The sequence below is a fragment of the Streptopelia decaocto genome, assembly GCF_964273445.1.
Source record: "Streptopelia decaocto genome assembly, chromosome: 9".
In the NCBI taxonomy this organism is placed as follows: Eukaryota; Metazoa; Chordata; class Aves; order Columbiformes; family Columbidae; genus Streptopelia; species Streptopelia decaocto.
Window position 1 is genome coordinate 13044914 of NC_138664.1, and position 18499 is coordinate 13063412.

Consider the following 18499-nt stretch of genomic DNA (forward strand, 5'->3'; position numbering starts at 1 on the left):
CTCTGCAGCGCTGGAAATGAAATTTTTAATAATTTTGAGATGTATCAGATTTTATAGCTATAATACTTTAAGATTCCCCATTAATGTTCAGTCTACCACTGGCTGTAAGTTGTACTGGCACACCAGACCTTATAAATCTGTAGTTCTCATGGCCCTGATGCTCCGTCTCTCTCCAGAGTGGGGATCTGGTTCTGGAGAAACAGAAAGCTGTGAAGTCCCCCTGCCCGGCGGTGCATGGCCCCGGGGACCACAGAGGCGAAGGTTTTTTCCTAAAAACTCCATCACAGAAAAGGCACAGAAGAAATATGCTAAAAATAGGCAGGTTGGCACTGGCTTCATGCCGTAGTGCCAGAGAAGGGAAAGGCTGTTGAAGAGAGGCAAAGGAGAGCAGAAGCAATGAGGTGACGGTGACCTGTGCCACATCTGTGACGAGGGACTCCAGCGGGGTCAGAGCAGCAGTGAAGCTGCCACCTCGCTGACCTGCCTGGAAACACGGGCCAGAGCCTGGAATTCACAGCTTCCCTCGAACGGCTCGAGCTGCTGGCTGATTCCCAGGCAGACTCTGACCTTGCTCACAGTTTTACTTATGCTCTTAAAACACCCCGCATGTTTTGTTTGGCGGTGTTCAGGCCGTGTTTGCAGCGGCTGCCGTTCTACTGCCCCACTCTCACCACACGCTCTGTCCAGGCAGCTTCACCTACAAAGTGCTGACAGAGGTTTGTTGTCCAAGCAAACGTGTTTTTTGGCCGATGTTGCCGCCTCCTGCTGAGCCCTGGGCAGCCCCAGCATTCTGCCCGCACACGAGCCACAGATCTCTGGACAGGGATGGGGCTGGTGTGTTCTGGGGTCCTGCTCCTGGCTGCCTCTTGGGTGGGATGTAAGATGGTTTCTGAGCTGAAAATATTGCTGATGAAGCACCAGGGCAGTTGGTGGATTTGCAGCAACCTTGGTGTCACCATAAGTGTCGGACCCTTCATCTGCCTGGCGTGCCCCAGCTCCTCCCTCTGCTGCCATCGTCCTGCACTTTGCCAATGAGCTTCTTTGTCTTGCAGAGAGATGCTAAGGGCCAGTACCTGTTTGACCTTCTCTGCCACCACCTGAACCTGCTGGAGAAGGACTACTTCGGCATCCGCTTCGTGGACCCCGACAAGCAAAGGGTGAGAGCCCTTCGTGCCCAGGCTGGGCGAGGGGTTTTCATGCAGCTGAGTGCTATCAGACGTGTCCTCGCTGCTGCGGCTGAGCACTAGGGCAAACAGAATTGGGATGGGCAGTGATGGGGGCTCTTCCCCAGCGATTCTCCCAGCCCCTGCTGCGGGAAGGACAAGCCACTTTCTGCCGTCTCTGTTTTGAGCTGGGAGCTGCTCCCTTGCTGCCGCCCAGGGCGGGAAGGGGCTGTGCTAAGCCCCTCGCTGCCCCTTCTCCCTTCCAGGGCACCCACTGACACTCATCTGGGTTTTCTCACCCAGAGCAGTAGCCTCCTCTTCCTCGTCCTCCCCGCCTTGCAGAGTTGGAGCCATTGGGAGTGTGTGATGCTGCTGCCTCTTGCGAGGTCTCTGGACCGTCACCCCCCATGTCACCTGTGCTCCCCAACTTGTGTTTTTTGGTCTTTCTTCCTCCCAGCTCTCCAGCCTTCTCCCGTCTCTCCAGATTTGCCTCTTGGCCTTTGTTATCATGCTGTGCAGGACCCGATGGCCGGATTTGCAGCGGGCTGTGGAGTGGGCGAGCGGCATTTTCCTTGCATGATGCTGAGGGATCGTTAACTGCCGCTCCACTTGTGTCGGCTCTTTGTTTCCCTGCTTTTGGTGAATCGCCTCTTTAAACACATGTAGAAGTAAACCCCTGTACATAAAGCATGGTTGTGAATTGTCTCTGTGTGCACGGTTCGAGAGAGCGTGGCTGAGCTCTGCACTCACCAGCGTCTCTGCACGATGCTCTGGGGAGCCCCCAGCACAGTCACTGTGTGAGGAGGAATGTTGGGGTTTTTACTCAGACCATCTTTTCTTCTGGCAAATGGGCATTATTAATTGAAAGTATTTGTTACTGAGTTGCTTTAATTACCTTCTTTTTCCTTTCAGCATTGGCTGGAATTTACCAAGTCGGTCGTGAAACAGATGAGGGGTGAGTATGACCACAACCAGTTGTCCCCGACAGGTGATGTGTGCTCCCTACATTCTAGATATATTGCCATTTTATCCAGTCCTTCCCCTCTGGGGTCAATTCCCAGTGCATCTCCCAGAAAAAGGGCCTTAGTTATCCACAGAGCTGTTCTGCTGGGCTGAAAGTGGGGTCATTCTCCACCGGTCCCACTGCAGTTGCAGCCGGCCGTGGCCCCCAGCACACGGGCATGGGGCACCGGCCCTGCGGGGACCAGGGCAGGGATGATGGGGATGAGCAAAGTGAGATTCACCAATGCTGGGTAGCGGGGTGTGCAGCTGGTGCCACAGGCGCTTCACCATAGCTTTGCTGGGGACATCTGCTCCCCCATGGCACAGCAGCAGGGACCAGCCCTGGACCCATCTCCTCCCTCCTGCCCTGGGGCAGCTGGTGTGTTTGGAGTAATGGGGAGGGTGGGTGAGCCCGCCAGCAGTATCTGACCATCTCTGGGAGCAGGGTTGTTTGGGAGGACGACAGGGACAAACCTGCGTGTGGTGACGGTGGCATCGCTGTTCTCTGCAGCCCAGCCTCCCTTCACCATGTGCTTCCGCGTGAAGTTCTACCCCACGGACCCGGCAGCTCTGAAGGAGGAGATCACCAGGTGAGGATGGGGATCAGCCAGCAAGGGCTCAGCCAGGGCAGGAACACTCTGCCCATCTTCCCCCTATAGTCAAGAGAGAGCAGCAGCCGTTGGAATTTCCTGAACGCTTCTGCATTGTCCCAGCTGTGCGGAAACTCTGGAAATCTCCAGCTGGGTTTGTGAGCATGTGGGGCCACTGTGTCCAGTGCTGCCTGTGGGTTTAAACTCACCGACTTCATCTTTGGCTGCAGCCGGTTACACAAACCACAATTCCAGGGCAAAGTGCTCTGGTCGCAGCCCTGTTCACCGTAACATCCGTGGTGGCTTCGGTGCCATTCTGCCGGTGCAGAACAGCTCCTGGGCAGCACCAGGCATGTGCCCTTCCCTGCAGCTCTCCAAAATCTCTCCTTCCAGCTGGAACCCCCTGTCCTGGACGGTGCTGGACAGTGGATTCAAGCAGGAACAGCAGTTCACCCTCAGAGTCTGATTTCTGCTTCTGCAAATACTCTCACTGTTTCCAAATCAGCTGTTACAGCCAGCGCCAGAGCACGTCCCCAGCTCAGGGTGTCCTTGCGTGTGCTCGGTCTGTCGGAAAGGGCTGAAGTGTCCCCAGTTCCCTTGCTGTCCCCTGGAAATAATTAAGCCACAACCCTTTTACATAAGGGGCATGGATGTTCTGGGAGAAATAGGTGATAAACTGCGATGCAGAAACTTGACAGCGCTGCTCTCCAGTTGCTATCTTTAGGGGCTCTTCACGCTGCTCTTCCTGCCAGAAGGATGGACGTCATGAGCACTCGCAGAGAAACCACAGCAGCTTTGGCAAACAAGCAGTGACTGCAGATCTGTGGGGCTGACAGCCCAGACCCCCCTGTGGAGGGTCTGGTGCTGCCTGAAACTGAAGGTTCCTGCATTTGTCCCCTGGAGCCTTTTGCCATTATTGCTGCTAATAATTCCTAGTTTTCTTTACAAGCCTGGGGTTTGTTAGGGAGAAAGTCATAAAAATGGTACTTTTTCTAAAAGACAATACCCTGGATCTGGGTTTGGGGTGTGAAAGGTGCAAAACCTATAGGGTCCCAGCTGCCAAAATGCAGGTGGAGGCTCCAGCCAAAGCCAGTGGGCTGCATCTGGGAGCAAAGTGGGGGGGAAAAAACATCACCCTGTGCTTCCTGCCTCTGCTTTTGCCTGGGATGTACCTGACCAAGGCAGGACATCATCGCTCCTGGATAAGAAAACCTCCCTCTTACCTGTAAAAACAGGGACAAAAGTAGCACGAATGTCTCTTGATGGCTGCCAAGCAGGCTGGAAATGCTGTCCTGCTCTGGGGGCAGCCAGCTGCTGCAAACTGCAGGACCCCGATGTCTTGGCCCCAGATGCCCTCAGATGGTGGCAAATAGTCCCTGTTACGCACTTGGTGCAGCTCCATCTCAGCAGCCTGGAGCCGAACACCCCTGCATCCCTCTGTGCATCCCTCTGCCCCTCCCGTCCCACGCTGGGCTGCTGTTGCTCCATTTGCTCCGGCTGCCATTAGATATTCCTGCTGAATAGCTGGAGTCTGTGCTGAGTGTGCTGAGAATTAAGTAGGCTTACTGATAGAGCTAAATATATTCCAGGATTTAAATCTTAGGATTTTCAGTCTATTTCTGCAGGCAGCAAATGAGAGAGGATGTCAGGGCTTTTGCAGCCGGTTTTGCAGGGTGTTTGAAATATACCTGGCCTCAGCTTTTTGCTTCAGTTTTGCATTCATCAACTATCTGTATTTGTGGTGAACAGCGCAGTTAGAAGAAGTAGAGGATGGTTACGTGTTTCAAAAACTCTTCCGGGGTTTGATTTCTTAATGCTGGAGTACAAAAGTAAGGAAAGCTTTGCTTGTGTTTCACAGAAGGACAAAAAAAAAACCAAAACCAACCCACAAAAGTAAAAAAAACCCTTAAGATGTTGTTTGGAAGAGAGAAAAAGTTTCAGTTCTTGGGGAGCTGTGGAGGGGGCGAAGCCTTTGAGAAGAGTCCCCAGCGCGTTTGCTGGGCCGGTTGAAATGCGCCCCTGTGCAGAATGCCAGAGCTGCTGCCGCCATGGGCTGCCTGGGACAGGACCGACCTGGGGTTTGGACAGGAGCATTTCAGGGGACACACACAAGTGGCCAGTAGTTTCACACGGATACATCTCCTTGTTTTGCTTAAGAGGCATTTATTTAGTTTGCAGATTTTACATTTACTCCCAGAAACTGTAGCCATCAGACCTTCATTTAAATGTGAAACAGCCAAAACCCTCGTCTTTAATGACAGCTATTATGTGGGCATTAAGCTGCACACATAATATGTTAATTGTATTTCTTTTCTTTAATCAGAGATTAGCAAATGTCTGCAGTTGTCAGGCAGGGAGAACTGAAATGGGGTCAGGATTGACCCTTGGGTGTTGGGAGCTGCACCCCCAGGGCAGTGGGGTGGAGCTGCATGGCAGCTCATGGCTTCCAGTTTGGAAATATTAAATATTTCCCATCTTTAATCTCGTTTTCCGAGGCATTAAATATTTCCCATCTTTAATCTCGTTTTCCGAGGCAGCCGCATCCCAGCGCTGCTCTGGAGAATTCCCCTTTCCAGGGGCTATTTCCAAGGAACAAACAAGGCTTTGGAGAACCTGTTTGGCACCTGCTCAGATTTGGCACTGCAGCTCAGATTTACAGACTTTCCCTTCCTGACCGGGGTTCCATGGTGGGTGCGGGACGGGGACCCAGACAGGTTAAATGCATGCGGTGGGCTGCCCTGCTCGCTGCACTGGAGCTGTGCCTGCAGCTCAAACCTGGGCTTAAAATCCACTTTCCCCTGGAATGAGTACACTTTAATATCTGGTTTTCTTTTTGAGATATTTTATCTGTGAAAATTAGTGGCTTATCTCATCATAAATACGGATTTGAGAAATGAGGCATGACTGAGATATTGCAGAGTGCAAATCTGATCATTTAAACACATTTCCGAGCAGTCCAATTTCCATTTTGCCCCTCCACTCTGTGACTTATGTTTTACCATCAAAAGGTTTTTCCAAATGTATTGCTGTGTGACTCAGCCCAAGCTGTTACTGAGGTTTGAATTTATTTAAATAAGTAGTTTCCCACCCTAGTTTACCTTATCACTGGGCGTTGGTGCATGGAGATGGGCAAGAGGCAGCTCGCGCTGGATAATGTGGTGTTGATCATTGCGGAGCACAGAGTGGGGAACTGGGTGAGACCTGGGAGGATACAGAAAGTTGGGCAAGGAGGAAATCAGGCCATGGGGGAGTTGAGCAGCCAGGTGGGGATGCAGGATGGGGAAGCACAGCATTGCTGGGGGGCTCAGGACCACAAGACCCTTCAGAGCATCATCCCCGAGCACCTCATGCTGGACTGGGGCGGTCGTGAAGTGTCACCAGGACTGCAGGGACCCGCACTGCCTCGTCTGACTTTCCTCTTGTGTGTGTTTTCCTGCTGGGATGCTCATCCCCGTGTCTCCATGCCCGGGGAGCTCTGTGTCTCTGCTGTGCTGTGTGTGACTGCACAGGTGGGAGCTGGATCGGGGGAGATGCCATGTCCCTGCCGGGCTGGGACTGTCAGTCTGAGCTGCCGCACCGGCCCTGACGGGGAACTCCTCCGTAATTAGCACGTGTTGGCTTCCAGCAAGTGTAATGTCTTGTAAATGGGATGCTCAGAAAGAAATGTTAGTGCATGTCGTGGTAGATATTCCACATCTAAATTGCCTGTTTAGGTAATTTAAACTTTGCTTAATAAACGGACTATCTCTTCTGTCCTCAGGTACTTAGTCTTCCTGCAGATCAAAAGGGATCTCTACCACGGCCGTCTCCTCTGCAAGACTTCGGATGCTGCTTTGTTGGCCGCCTATATCCTTCAAGGTAGTGCCTTTTGACAAGATAAATTTACTTTTCATGCTAAGTACTGATTACATTCTTTCACTTACAACAGATCACTGCACCTAGAATACAAATGCCGTCCTGCTGATGTGGGTCCCATGCTGCCGGGCTGCGGTTGTGCTGTGGTTGTGCTGTGGTTGTGTGGCGCAGGGCTGGGCTGGAGGGGGGTGAGGAAGTGGGATCAGTAGCCCTGGGGCCGAGCCAGCCCGGGCCCTGGCTCTGTGCTTGTCCGGGCGCAGGAGCAGCCCTGGGACAGGCAGTTTTGTGTCCAGGACTGTGCACAGCCTGCGGTAACTCCAACCAGATCTGCTCTCCATGTCACTTTACGGATTTCCAATTAATTTTATTTTTTTAAGTCACAGTTGCACCCCACGGGGTGAGCAGGATTCTCTCACTGTTCCCAGCCAGCTGGGATGGGGCTGGGGACTGGGACACCCCAAGGCTGCTGTAACACAGAACCACAAGGTTCCTAGGAGGCTCTGGGCAAATAACTTGAGGAATTAATAGATTTGGGAGACTGACCGTCTGCTGGTGGGTGATTCCCAAGCAAATGGTGAAATTAATTGCAGGCAGTAAATGGCTTACAAATGATCATTCTGATGGGAAACACAGGTGGGTGGGAGCAGCATTCCTGGGATGCTCTGAGCTCTGCATCTGGGTACTGCTGGGATGGGGATGGACCCTGGGCTGTGATCTCCAGAGGTGCCTTCCAACCCCAACCATTCTGTGGTTCTGTGACCGTTTCCATCTGCCTCCAGCTGAGATTGGGGACTATGACCCAGGAAAGCACCCGGAAGGTTACAGTTCCAAGTTCCAGTTCTTCCCCAAACACTCGGAGAAGCTGGAGAGGAAAATTGCAGAGATCCACAAGTTGGAGCTCAGGTATGGCCGGGGCTTCGCTGGGCAGCAGCAGGGATTCCAGATGCTCAGCTGGTTTTTGCCCCTGTTTGGGATTTTCGGTTGTGCTGTGGGATGAGCACTCGCTGCTCTCGTGTGTCAGATCCAGCTGGGAACCAGCGGGGCTCTTGGCACTACTGGTAACAGCAAACTGCAGAGCAGAGAGCTTTGGGAAAGCAGGATGTTTGATGGCACAGAAGCATCACAGCGAATCACCCTGTGAGAGAAGCTGCTGCATTTCCCAAACCTCTGCTCGCTGCAAGTGTGATCCAGCAGACAGAACAAGCTGCAGAAAGTGCAGAGAAATAACAAAAACAGGTGGGCATTGGAGCAGATTTGGTCCTGGGGCAAAACCAGCCCTGTCCCTCCGGGCTGGGGGGTTTCTGCAGCTCTTGGCTCAGCTTGGGCGTCCCTGGGCTTCCCTGGCAGGATGGGGACAGTGACCAACCACTCCCAGACCCCTTCTGCCTTCACCCCACTCTGGGGACGTGCTCTCTCACACTGTGTGCAAAGACCATCAGCAAAGCCCAAAGTCCTCCCACGGTGCTGTTGGTACCTCCAGGGCCGTGTCCCGTGGGACAGCTGGTCCCGGGGCGGGGACTGTGAGGCTGTCACCTCCCAGGACCCCAGGGGAGCCATGCCCGAACATCATGGGGGCTGCTGGCCTCTGCCCAGCAAACTCCCCATCCTCCCCCTGAAGAAATGCCTGTGCTGCCTATAGGAAATTCAACCCCTCATTTGGCAGCAGCACCTCGGTTTTGGTGGGTTGTGGTGCTGTGAGATGCGCTGGCGGGAGCCGGAGGGGCTCCACACTGCTCTCCTGCTGCACACGGGCTGTGCTGACAGGGGTAGTGGGAACGTGCTGTGGCTGATGCCTCTTGTCACTGATGGCAAGGCAACCCTGTCACCAAGGGCTGACGTTCCTGTTCATGTCTTCCATGCAATAGTCTTGTTTTCTCTGTTTCTCCCCCCTGCAGTGGGCAGACACCAGCTACTTCAGAGCTGAATTTCCTTAGGAAAGCCCAGACTCTGGAGACCTATGGGGTTGACCCACACCCTTGCAAGGTAAAACACTTTTCTGAGCACTGTTCCTTGCATTGGATTCTTGCTCCAGCCAGTAACAAGCTGCAGATGTGGCTGGTTTGTTACCTGCCGTGGGGCTGCGGTGCTGGCGGAGCTGTGGGACACGGGCTGTGCTGGAGCCAACTGCAATCTCCAGCCCCAAAAACCAGCCGCAGCGAGCGCAGGGGAGGGGGAGCGCTCCAAAACCCTTCCAGAGAGCACACACGGAAACTGTAAGGAATCATTTCTCATGCAGACAACTGTAAAAGTCAGTGGCCCATCATCTTCTGTGAAAACCTGTAATTTGGAGGCAGTAACAAGGTCAGTAATGTGTCTGAGAGACCAACAAGCATTAATCTCCCAGAGACAGACTATCGCTCTGCTCTTCCCTGGCCAGTAATCCAGTTTTCTGTTTGAAGTGCTTTTTATTGAGTGTAGATGTCATTGCATGTGTCTCTCTCTGGTCCCTTATAATCCCATCGTGTGCAGATAGATGTGGGATGCTCCATGGTCCCTGGGAATTTTACCTGGATTATGCCACATAAATATGCCATTGTGGTGAATCCACCTGGCCTGGCAGGGTATGCTGTGGCTGCTGGAGGCACTGCCAGGCGGGGGGAGCTGCATTTGCGCCGGTTCGGCGGTGCTGCTGGCAGTGATGCTCGGCACCCAGGCTCAGTGCCAGTGTGGGGAGGTCTGTGCTTTGTTCCTGTTTCCCTGCAGGGTCCTGCGCCCCATTTAGCACCCCTGCTCGCTCCAGCATCCCCCGCTCCCCAGGGGACCCTGCTCCTCCGCTCCCCTCTCCATCCCACACTCCAGTGGTACATCCCTCTGCTCAGGTGCTGCTTCTCCCTTTCCCAAAGGTTTTCCCAGGCTGAGGAAAGAGCAACAGCACTTTGGGCAGCCCATGAGCTGCAGGAGCTGCTGCTGGGCTGGTGCGTTATCCACAGGCTGGTTTCAGTACAGTTGCACAGAAATATTCCTGCCGCCACTGGACAGAGCTGCTGTGTCTCAGACACGAGGGGTTTGGGGATTTGCGTCCTGCCTTGTGCAGGGTGTTGGGTTGATGTTCAGGGGTCTCTGCTTTTGGCCATTCACCCTTGACAGATTAAGATGGATTTTTGATCTAATCTGGATTTAAAACTAATTTGTTCTCTGCTCAAATTTGGGATATCTCATCACAACACTGGCTCTCTGCCATCCCTGCACCGTGAGGTAACTGAGATCCAGCATCCCAGGCTGGAAGGCAAACAGCAGAGAAAATATGTCACCTCTTGATTAAGCCAGGGAAGGGCATAACTGGAAGTAGAGGGGGAGAATTGTACTCCTGAACTGGGGAGATACTGGGCACGGGGCAGCTCTGCTTGTTGCTGAGGTGCTCCGTGCCACATTTTCCTCGAATAAAACATTGTAGGAGAAGGACCACAGGCACTGAACATGCATCCCTCTTCTGCAAACCACCCCTGTAGAATTCCTTGCCTGCTTTTCCTGCCCAACGCAGCAGAGATCCCGAGCCTGGCACGTGCCTTCCCTGCGGCTCAGCATCCCTCCAAAGCCACCTGAACCTCTGCCAGCCAAATAAAAGTCAGGGCAAATCTAACAATTACTGAGCGGCCACAAGTGTTTCATAATATTCTTAAAACTGAGTGTGTAACTGTTTTTTCCGTGCACACCAGCGCAGTTAATGATCGCTTCCCCGGAGTCTAGACGTTGTGATTAAGTTAAAGTGCTGGCTTGCTCTGTGTGTGACACTAATTACTGGTTTGGCGCTGTCTGGATGCCGCCCAGCCACACTGGCTGCGCGGGGCTCCGGGGGAGTCAGGTCTAATGGCTTTTACCATTTTGTGGTTTAATTACTAGTGAAGGGGTTGGTGGGGCCTTGGTGGTTTATTGCTCCCCAGTAAGCGATGGGATCTCTGGGGCTGGGACCTATCTTGCGGTTTCTCCTCGTTTGTGCTGCCCTGTTATTCACTGGCAGGTTTTGGGGGGTGTATGGGGTGTTGGGCCGAGTGAACCTGCAGGGAGCAGCCACTGGCAGGGTCAGTGTGGGGGATTCAGCATCGCCACCACCTTGGGGCTGAGGGTCAAAATGGCGTGTGAGCTTTGCCAACTCAGTGACGTTTTCAGAGAATCATACAATCATCATGGTTGGAAGATCATCAAGTCCAACCATAAACCCAAATCCACCACTAAACTGTGTCCCTAAGTGCCACATCTACATGTAATAGAATCACAGGAGGGTTTGGGTTGGAGGGACGTTCCCAGCTCCCCCAGTGCCACCCCTGCCATGAGCAGGGACATCTTCACCAGCTCAGGTTGCTCAGAGCCCCGTCCAGCCTGGCCTGGGATGTCTCCAGGGATGGTTCATCCACCACCTCTCTGGGTAACCTGGGCCAGGCTCTCACCACCCTCACAGCTAAAGAAAAGGAGTTGCAATTCCCAGAGATCCTCCAGGGAAAGCAGGGAAGGAAAGCCACCTGCTTTGCTTCACTCAAGTTCAACCTGGCCCTTAGTAAATAATAGTGTGTTCTACATCAATTTGTGTTGCTTTCCACATGTCTGTCTTTCATAAAGTTCAAAAGCTCATCATGGATGTGTTAGGCTGCCTGTCGGGAGCAAATGGTAAGTTAGGCAGTTTTAATGTCTCTGAGCATTTTAATTCCACCAGATGTAAGGAAATAAAGTCCTTGTCTCATATTGACTTACTTTCTTTACTCTGACATTGGTTTTTTTTATGAAAAAGAACAGCTGTAGCACTTAAACCTTTTTGACAGATGTTTAAGCTCTGGGCTGTTAACAGAAGCAGGAGCAGATTTCCTTTGCAGTGACATTTACCCTGACCGAGGGGTCGCTCCTTCCTGAGGAGTGAGAGATACTTCACTTTAATGCCAGTCCAGACCTGAGAAGATCCCAGTTATGCCAAGTGTGCAAAACCAGATGGGTAGTGGTTTTGTAATGTGGACTACTTTACAGCAGGGACAAAGCTAAAACCATTTATCTCAATTAGCTTGGGATCTAGTGATTAATTTAAACCTTTGCCTTGGAAGTGAAAAGCCACCACTTCAACCAACAATTCACCTGTAGCTCTTATTTACAATGATTATTAAACCTCTCTCATGTTGAATATTATATCTTGCAGGCTACATTTTTCCCCAAAAAAGTTCTATATAATGTATTAAAAGAAGGGTTAGTCCCATTTTATCAGTGGCTAAGTTTCAACAGTCCCATTTATGGTTTGAAAAGGTGGCCAGTTGCCCTAAAATAACAAAACCTAATCAATAGGAGGCATGATGATGATTGACATTCCTCAAATTAAGAGATCACTTCTAGCTTACAAATCACACCAATAAATGATCTCAGATTTCTACTTGCTGAGAAACTGCTGTTTTCTTCCAGGATGTGTCGGGGAACGCAGCGTTTTTGGCCTTCACCCCCTTCGGCTTTGTCGTTCTGCAGGGAAACAAGAGGGTTCACTTCATCAAGTGGTGAGTGATGAGTTCCCCGGCTCTGCCGGGAGCCCTGCGGTGCCTGCACTGCCAGGCTCAGTGCTCCCGAGAGGGGCCGATGGCCCTCGGGGTGTCACTTGGTGGGGTTTCGCTTTGTGCACTGGCTTCACTGCCGGGCTCGGGGCTCCTGAGATGGGGCGATGGCCCTCAGGGTGTCACTTTGTGCTCTGTCCCACACATGGTGGGGCCCAGGAGCCCGGCTGGCTCTGTGCTGCCACTGTTTTCTGGCCCCAATTCTGCCTTAGCCCCTCAGCCGCAGGGCTCCGGGGTGAGCTAAAAATGCTCTTTTTTGTTGCTTTATTGCCCTGGACTTCTTCAAAAGCACCCCAGCCCCTCTGAACTCCGTTGCCTTGTTCCTCAGTCTTTACTGCATCTCAGATTTTGGCTGGTGTGTCCCTCATGACTGATATTGTCACCTGGCCGGTGCTTGTATGACGAGGTCCTGGTGACTCTGGGACACCCCGCTGACCATTGGCTTCACCCCAGTGTGTCCCCCTTTCTAGCTGCTGGTTTCTGAGCCAAGGCTCTTCTTACCACCCCGTGTCACCTCCCAGGCACTGAAAACAGGGTCCTGAGGCTGCCCTGCTGCTGTCCCCAAACCCCAGCATGTGACCTGCAGTTCTCAGTGAGTGCCCAGGGCCACCGGCTGCTGTGGGCCCTGCACAGCCTCTCACCTGCCCGTCCTTGTCCTTGCAGGAACGAGGTGACCAAGATGAAATTCGAAGGGAAAACTTTCTATTTGTACGTAAGTCAGAAGGAGGTGAGTGCTTCTCCATCCCATGGGACATCCCAAGCGTGGCCATGGCAGGTTCTCTGGGCACTTGGCAGGTGTCACCCTGTGCTAGGGGTGCAGGGACACAGTGGCAGTGCTGGGGTCGCGTCACCCCTGCTCCCCCTGGTGCCACCTCTGGGCGCTGGAGCCGCAGGTGCCGGGTCAGCCCCAGCTGTGCTGCAGTGGAGGCTCTGCCTCTGGCGTTTGGGATTGTTGTGGTTATTTGTTACCGCCACTCGGTTAGCCCTGCTTAGTGACATCAGCCTGAAAACCTTTGGCTGAAAACAACTCCTGCACAAGCCATCAGCATGGTTTTCTTAAAAATGCATTTCTGGCCATTCAAAAAGGTGGGTGAGCGGGAGGGATGGTGACAGGTCACAGCGAGGGGCTGTGCCGGGGTGTCAGATGATGCTCCAGCATCTCCCTGCATGGCACTGGAGCAGGATCTGCCCCGTCTCAGGCGCTCTTCAGCTGCTCTGGCTCCAGCCACGTTTCTGACGTGCTGCCCCTGGGCACTGCTCACTGTTCCCCTACCCACTCCCTCTCTTTCTCCTTTAGGAAAAGAAAATTGTTCTGACCTATTTTGCCCCAACACCAGAAGCCTGCAAACACCTCTGGAAGTGTGGGATAGAGAACCAGGCGTTTTACAAGTGAGTGTTGGACCCCGGCTGTGTGTGGGGTTCTGCGTCCCCCAGGGTCGGCGCAGCCCGGTGCAGCTCCTGTCCAAGGGCTCTGCCAGGCACCGGCAGCGTGACAGCCCTGTCCTGGTGGCCTCAGCATGGTCACCAGCCCTGGGGAGTCCTTCCCATTCCCCCACTGTGCTCATCCCTCCAAAACAAGCCTTTATTCAGGAGACTGATCATTTGGAGATGAAACCTTTAATGCTGAGCAACCAGCGGAAGTGTTGGACCGCTTTCCCTGCCGATGGTGACTGGTTCGCAGCCACTGCGGATGCTCCGGTGCTGCCAGCACAGTGTGCAGCCGGTGTGGGAAGTGGCAGGGACGGACACCGCCAAAACTCAGGAGATGCTTTCTGACCCAATATTCCAGGGTGGATTTTCAAAATGGCTTCACATAGGGTCTGTTTGTGCTGAATCCAGCACTAAAATCCCCACTGAAGCTGAGCCAATGCCCCGGGTGCTCTAGCAAAGCCTACTTTTTAATGGGGAAGGCCCAAAAACTTTCAGAAAAATGTGCTTCTAAGCTCTTTGGGAACAAATTAATTGCTCATGGAAAATACTCAAGGGAGTGAGCTGCAGCCGCTTGCCTGGTGGTTGGGGACGGTGGCTGGAGGGACTGTCCCTGGCTGCCCCCTCCAGGGACATGCGGTGGGGGGAGCTCCTGCCGGGGAGGCCGGGGACAGTTTTCCCTTCCCCAGGAGCTCAGGGCTCCCTGGTTCGTGGCCACCTAAGCAGCTTTTCTGCCCCCAGTTTGGTGAACTAGGCTGTCAGACGGGGGGGTCACGGGCTGGTCTGGGCCCAAAACCCAGGGAGGTGCCAGCTGGAACAGTTTGGTTTTACCATCCTGCTCATATTGTACTTAAAAATAGCCTGCTTTGTGCTTTGTAATGAGTTTTATTTTAATCAGCAAGATGCGAGATAAAGCCTGTGATGTATTCTCTCTGGGAATACTGCAATCAGTAGGTTTCGTTTCTCATTATATTAACACGGAATGAAATTGCAATATTGCTTTACAAATCTTTTTATGATTACTCATGTCAGTAAATTACCGCTGCAATGTGCACCCGCTGGAGTGGGCTGTGGGCTCGGCCGAGGTGCTGCTGGGCTCAGTCTGGGGCGAGGGACCAGCTCCCAGGGACGAGGAGGGGACAGGACTGTCCTTACCAGGAGTTTTGGCCAGACAGACCCCAGCGGGTGCTGCCTGCCCGGGACAGGCCGATTCCTGCCCTGCAGAGCCCTGGCGAGGGGTTCAGCTCCTGGAGAGGTCCAGCCTGGGGCCGCTCTGGTGTGCGGGTGCTTGGTGGGGCACCCAGGTATGGGGAGATGCTGTGATGCTTCAGGTGCCACCATGCTGCTGCCAGCAGCTTGTTTGGTTCTTGGTAGCGTTTCACATCTCCAGGGCTTCGCTCCTGTAATCTGGCCGTGCTACTGTGTGCTGGATGCAGTGCCAGCATCAGCAGAGCAGTCGGTCCTCGCCCCCCATGGGTTGTGTAGGGAAAAGAACTGAGTGCTCAATGAATGGGATGCTCAGGCCACTCTTGGTGCCATTGCAGGCTGGAGAAGTCGAGCCAGGTCCGGACTGTGTCCAGCAGCAACTTGTTCTTCAAGGGAAGCCGGTTCCGATACAGGTAAATGATGACAGTAAGTAGCAGTACGGGTGAATTTTTGGATGCTCCCTTGGATGCGCTCTGGGGAGCAGGTCAGGGCTACGGTGGCCCGAGGACGTGCTGAGGTTCCTGCCGTCCCCAGGGGTCCTGCCACGGCAGCACCGCCCCCTCACCGAGGCCATCGCCGCTTCTTCCTCTGCTCCACGGCTGACACCCCCAGACCCAGCCCCACAACAGCAGAGTTTTGGAGGGATGGGTGTGGAGAGGAGAGGATGGGGGGGCTTTGAGGTTTTTCTTTTGTGAACAAAAAGGAGTGAAACAAACCGCTGCAGTTCCTAAATTCCTGGGGGTGTTGCTCCTCCATGGCCCTGGACCTGCTACCTGGTATCTCTGCGGGACGAGAGGCCCCGGGTGCATCCCCAGCTGTAGGGTGTGCGGGAGGGCCCAGGTTCCCATGGTGTGTCCCCCAACAAAGGGAGGTGACTCCACGGTGTCCAGCACCTCATGCCAGGAGAAGCAGCAAAACATGGTGGCCGAGGTGTCAGCCCAGCTGTCCCTGCTCTTCCCATCACCTGTATTTCCAGCAAATATTCCTGCTTGCCCTGGAGCTGTGGGTAGAGCCCCCAGCCCATGCGCATGGGGGCGTCTTGGGCTATGCTGGGGTGCGGGTGCCGCGGGGGCAGCTCACCGGTGCGGTGCTCACAGCTGCTCTTCTCAACCCCCCGCAGCGGCCGCGTTGCGAAGGAGGTGATGGAGTCCAGTGCCAAGATCAAGCGGGAGCCGCCTGAGATCCACCGGTAAGAGCCCGGTGCTGGGGCTGGGATCTCCCCAGGGTGGCAGGGGGAGCCAACGGGCTCGGGCACCGTACATGGCTCTGACACCATTCCCGTTGTCGTCCCCAGGGCAGGGCTGGTGCCGAGCCGGAGCTGCCCCTCCATCACACATGGCCCCCGCCTGAGCAGCGTGCCGCGCACCCGGAGGAGAGCTGTGCACATCTCCATCATGGAAGGTAGGGCAGGGGGCCAGCCCCGTGCTGCCAGGGCACGCACACACATGTGTAAACATGTGTGTGCACACACACATACAAAGCTGATTTTTGTACCCCCTGATGCTGCTGTTGGGATGCCAGGGCAGGGGTTGTCCCCAGCGTGTCCCCAGGGCTCAGAGCAAGGTTTGGCAGCACCAGCTGTTGCTCTTTCATCTTGGGGCTGGTTTGGGATCAATAGCTGAGCCCACACAAAGTGAAGAGCTGGTTGTGGAACAGAAGTTTCCAGTGCAGAGGCAAAAGAGAGGAGAATTTCTCTGCAATGTTAATTTAGATTAAATCGGAAATAAAACAAAAAAAGTTCCAGGTTGTCCTGATAGCTCTGAGGGAGCCTGGGGCCGATGTCTGGGCTGACCTTTGGGGTGACAGTGTGCCTGGAGCTGTGACAGCCCTACAGATGGGGTCACCTCTGCCACCCCATAAACGCGAGCCCCTTCTCCCTACCTCCCACATGTGCCATTGCGAAGTGGCCAGAGTGTTAAACAGCCTCCCACCATAAATCACCCTCAGCTGGCACCGCCCCTGCCCCAGCAGCTGCTTTTCTTCACTCTCACTTCAGCTCATTCCTGTGGAAATGCGGGAGCCCAAAATAGCCCTGACCCCAGGCCAGTGGCACCAGTGCCACTGCGTCAGCCATACCGGCGGGTGAACGGCTGTCCCAGCACTGTCGCAGTTGCTGTGGGTGCCCGGTGGTGCGGGCCGGGCCAGCCGCTGCTGTGCACCATGGTGAAGTGCCTGATAAAGATTAAAACCAAAGTCAGCGTCCACCTGCGGCTCATCAACCACTGCTGCCGGGAGGTGCGGGTCCGGGTGCTGGTGCTGGGGCCGCGGCTGCTGGCGCGAGCGCTGGGGGCTCTGCCGCTGGTGCCGGTGCTGCCCAGGCTCAGCCGCGACGCTCCGCGTGCCCGCATGCTAGGTAATGCTGCGCTGTCTGGGCGGGTCGGGGCTCTTGGGCAGCGGTTTTCCTGGGGGTCCCTGGGGGTCCCCCAACCGCAGCCCTGGGGGGACGTGGGATGTGTGAATGTTGGATGAGGACGGTGCGGGGTAAGTGGGCTGGGGTCTGCCTTGCCAGCTGGACCCTGTGTTGCTGGTACCACAGAGCTGCTCTGCTTTCGGGGCTGGACCCAGCTTTCCCCAGATTCTGTGGCTTTTTGTGCCAGTTCCATGGAAGGAACCAGTGGCAGGAAGGTTTGGGTTTTGGGGGGCCCAGCACCACTGCCATTGCAGTGAGGAACAGGGGAAACCCCCCTCCCCGTGGAACCAAGCTGCTGCCTGCCCCGGGGGTGCCCACCCCATCCGGGACACAAGGGGTGTGTGAGGGGACGTTCCCAGGAGCGTTGCGACACAGCGGCAGACATTGCTGTCAGGGTGAGAACATGTTTATGCCTCCCCTGTGCTTATCGCCTGAGCTGTTGCTGGCGCTCGGTGCTGCAGTGACACGAGTGTGAAGCCGAGCTGAGCCGGGGGCAGCCAGCAGGTATTTACCAGCAAGAGGCTGCAAAGCCCAGGGAATGCAGGACGAGCTCTTTTCTTCGCCCTGTGGCAGCACACAAGACCAGGGCAGACAGTGCCACCGTGCCCTGCTGTTTTGGAGCACTGAGCCCTCCCCATTGGGGGGAATGTTGAGCCCTGTCCCCTCACAGCCGGTGACACTGAGGACCCACTGGTCCCAGCCACCACCACCTCCAGACACCCCTGACACACAGGGTGCTGGAACTGCCTCCCCCCCATAACCTGCCCCTCTTGCTGTGAAAACGGCAAGGAACAAGTCCCACATTTGTGGGATTTCACAGTATCACAGTATCACAGTATCACAGTATGTTTGGGATTGGAAGGGACCTCAAAAGATCATCTAGTCCAATCCCCCTGCTGGAGCAGGAACACCTAGGTGAGGTCGCACAGGAACATGTCCAGGCGGGTTTTGAATGTCTCCAGAGAAGGAGACTCCACCACTTCCCTGGGCAGCCTGTTCCAGTGCTCTGTCACCCTTACTGAGAAGAAGTTTCTTCTCAAATTTAAGTGGAACCTCTTGTGTTCCAGCTTGATCCCATTACCCCTTGTCCTACCATTGTTTGCCACCGAGAAGAGCCTGGCTCCATCCTCATGGCACTCACCCTTTATATATTTATAAACATTAATAAGGTCCTCCCTTAGTCTCCTCTTCTCCAAACTAAAGAGACCCAGCTCCCTCAGCCTTTCTCCATAAGGGAGGTGCTCCACTCCCTTAATCATCTTCGTTGCCCTACGCTGGACCCTCTCCAGCAGTTCCCTGTCCTTCTTGAACTGAGGGGCCCAGAAC

General features: G+C 54.4%; 1 protein-coding gene across 3 annotated transcripts in view; it reads left to right on the top strand.

The window, feature by feature from the left end:
* Positions 1 to 18499, top strand: part of FRMD5 (FERM domain containing 5) — a gene marked incomplete at its 5' end in the record, with an annotated part of 89503 nt that overhangs the window by 67570 nt on the left and 3434 nt on the right. The window contains 12 exons of one of the 3 annotated variants that reach the window (XM_082061235.1): positions 1053 to 1157; positions 2076 to 2118; positions 2677 to 2755; positions 6516 to 6613; positions 7390 to 7513; positions 8506 to 8593; positions 11987 to 12075; positions 12793 to 12856; positions 13427 to 13518; positions 15102 to 15176; positions 15884 to 15952; positions 16058 to 16164. In XM_082061235.1, coding sequence (XP_081917361.1) covers positions 1053 to 1157; positions 2076 to 2118; positions 2677 to 2755; positions 6516 to 6613; positions 7390 to 7513; positions 8506 to 8593; positions 11987 to 12075; positions 12793 to 12856; positions 13427 to 13518; positions 15102 to 15176; positions 15884 to 15952; positions 16058 to 16164 — 1033 coding nt within the window. Of the gene's footprint in view, positions 1 to 1052; positions 1158 to 2075; positions 2119 to 2676; positions 2756 to 6515; positions 6614 to 7389; positions 7514 to 8505; positions 8594 to 11986; positions 12076 to 12792; positions 12857 to 13426; positions 13519 to 15101; positions 15177 to 15883; positions 15953 to 16057; positions 16165 to 18499 lie in introns of those variants that run through there. The other 2 variants (XM_082061236.1, XM_082061237.1) reach the window with 2 other exon arrangements.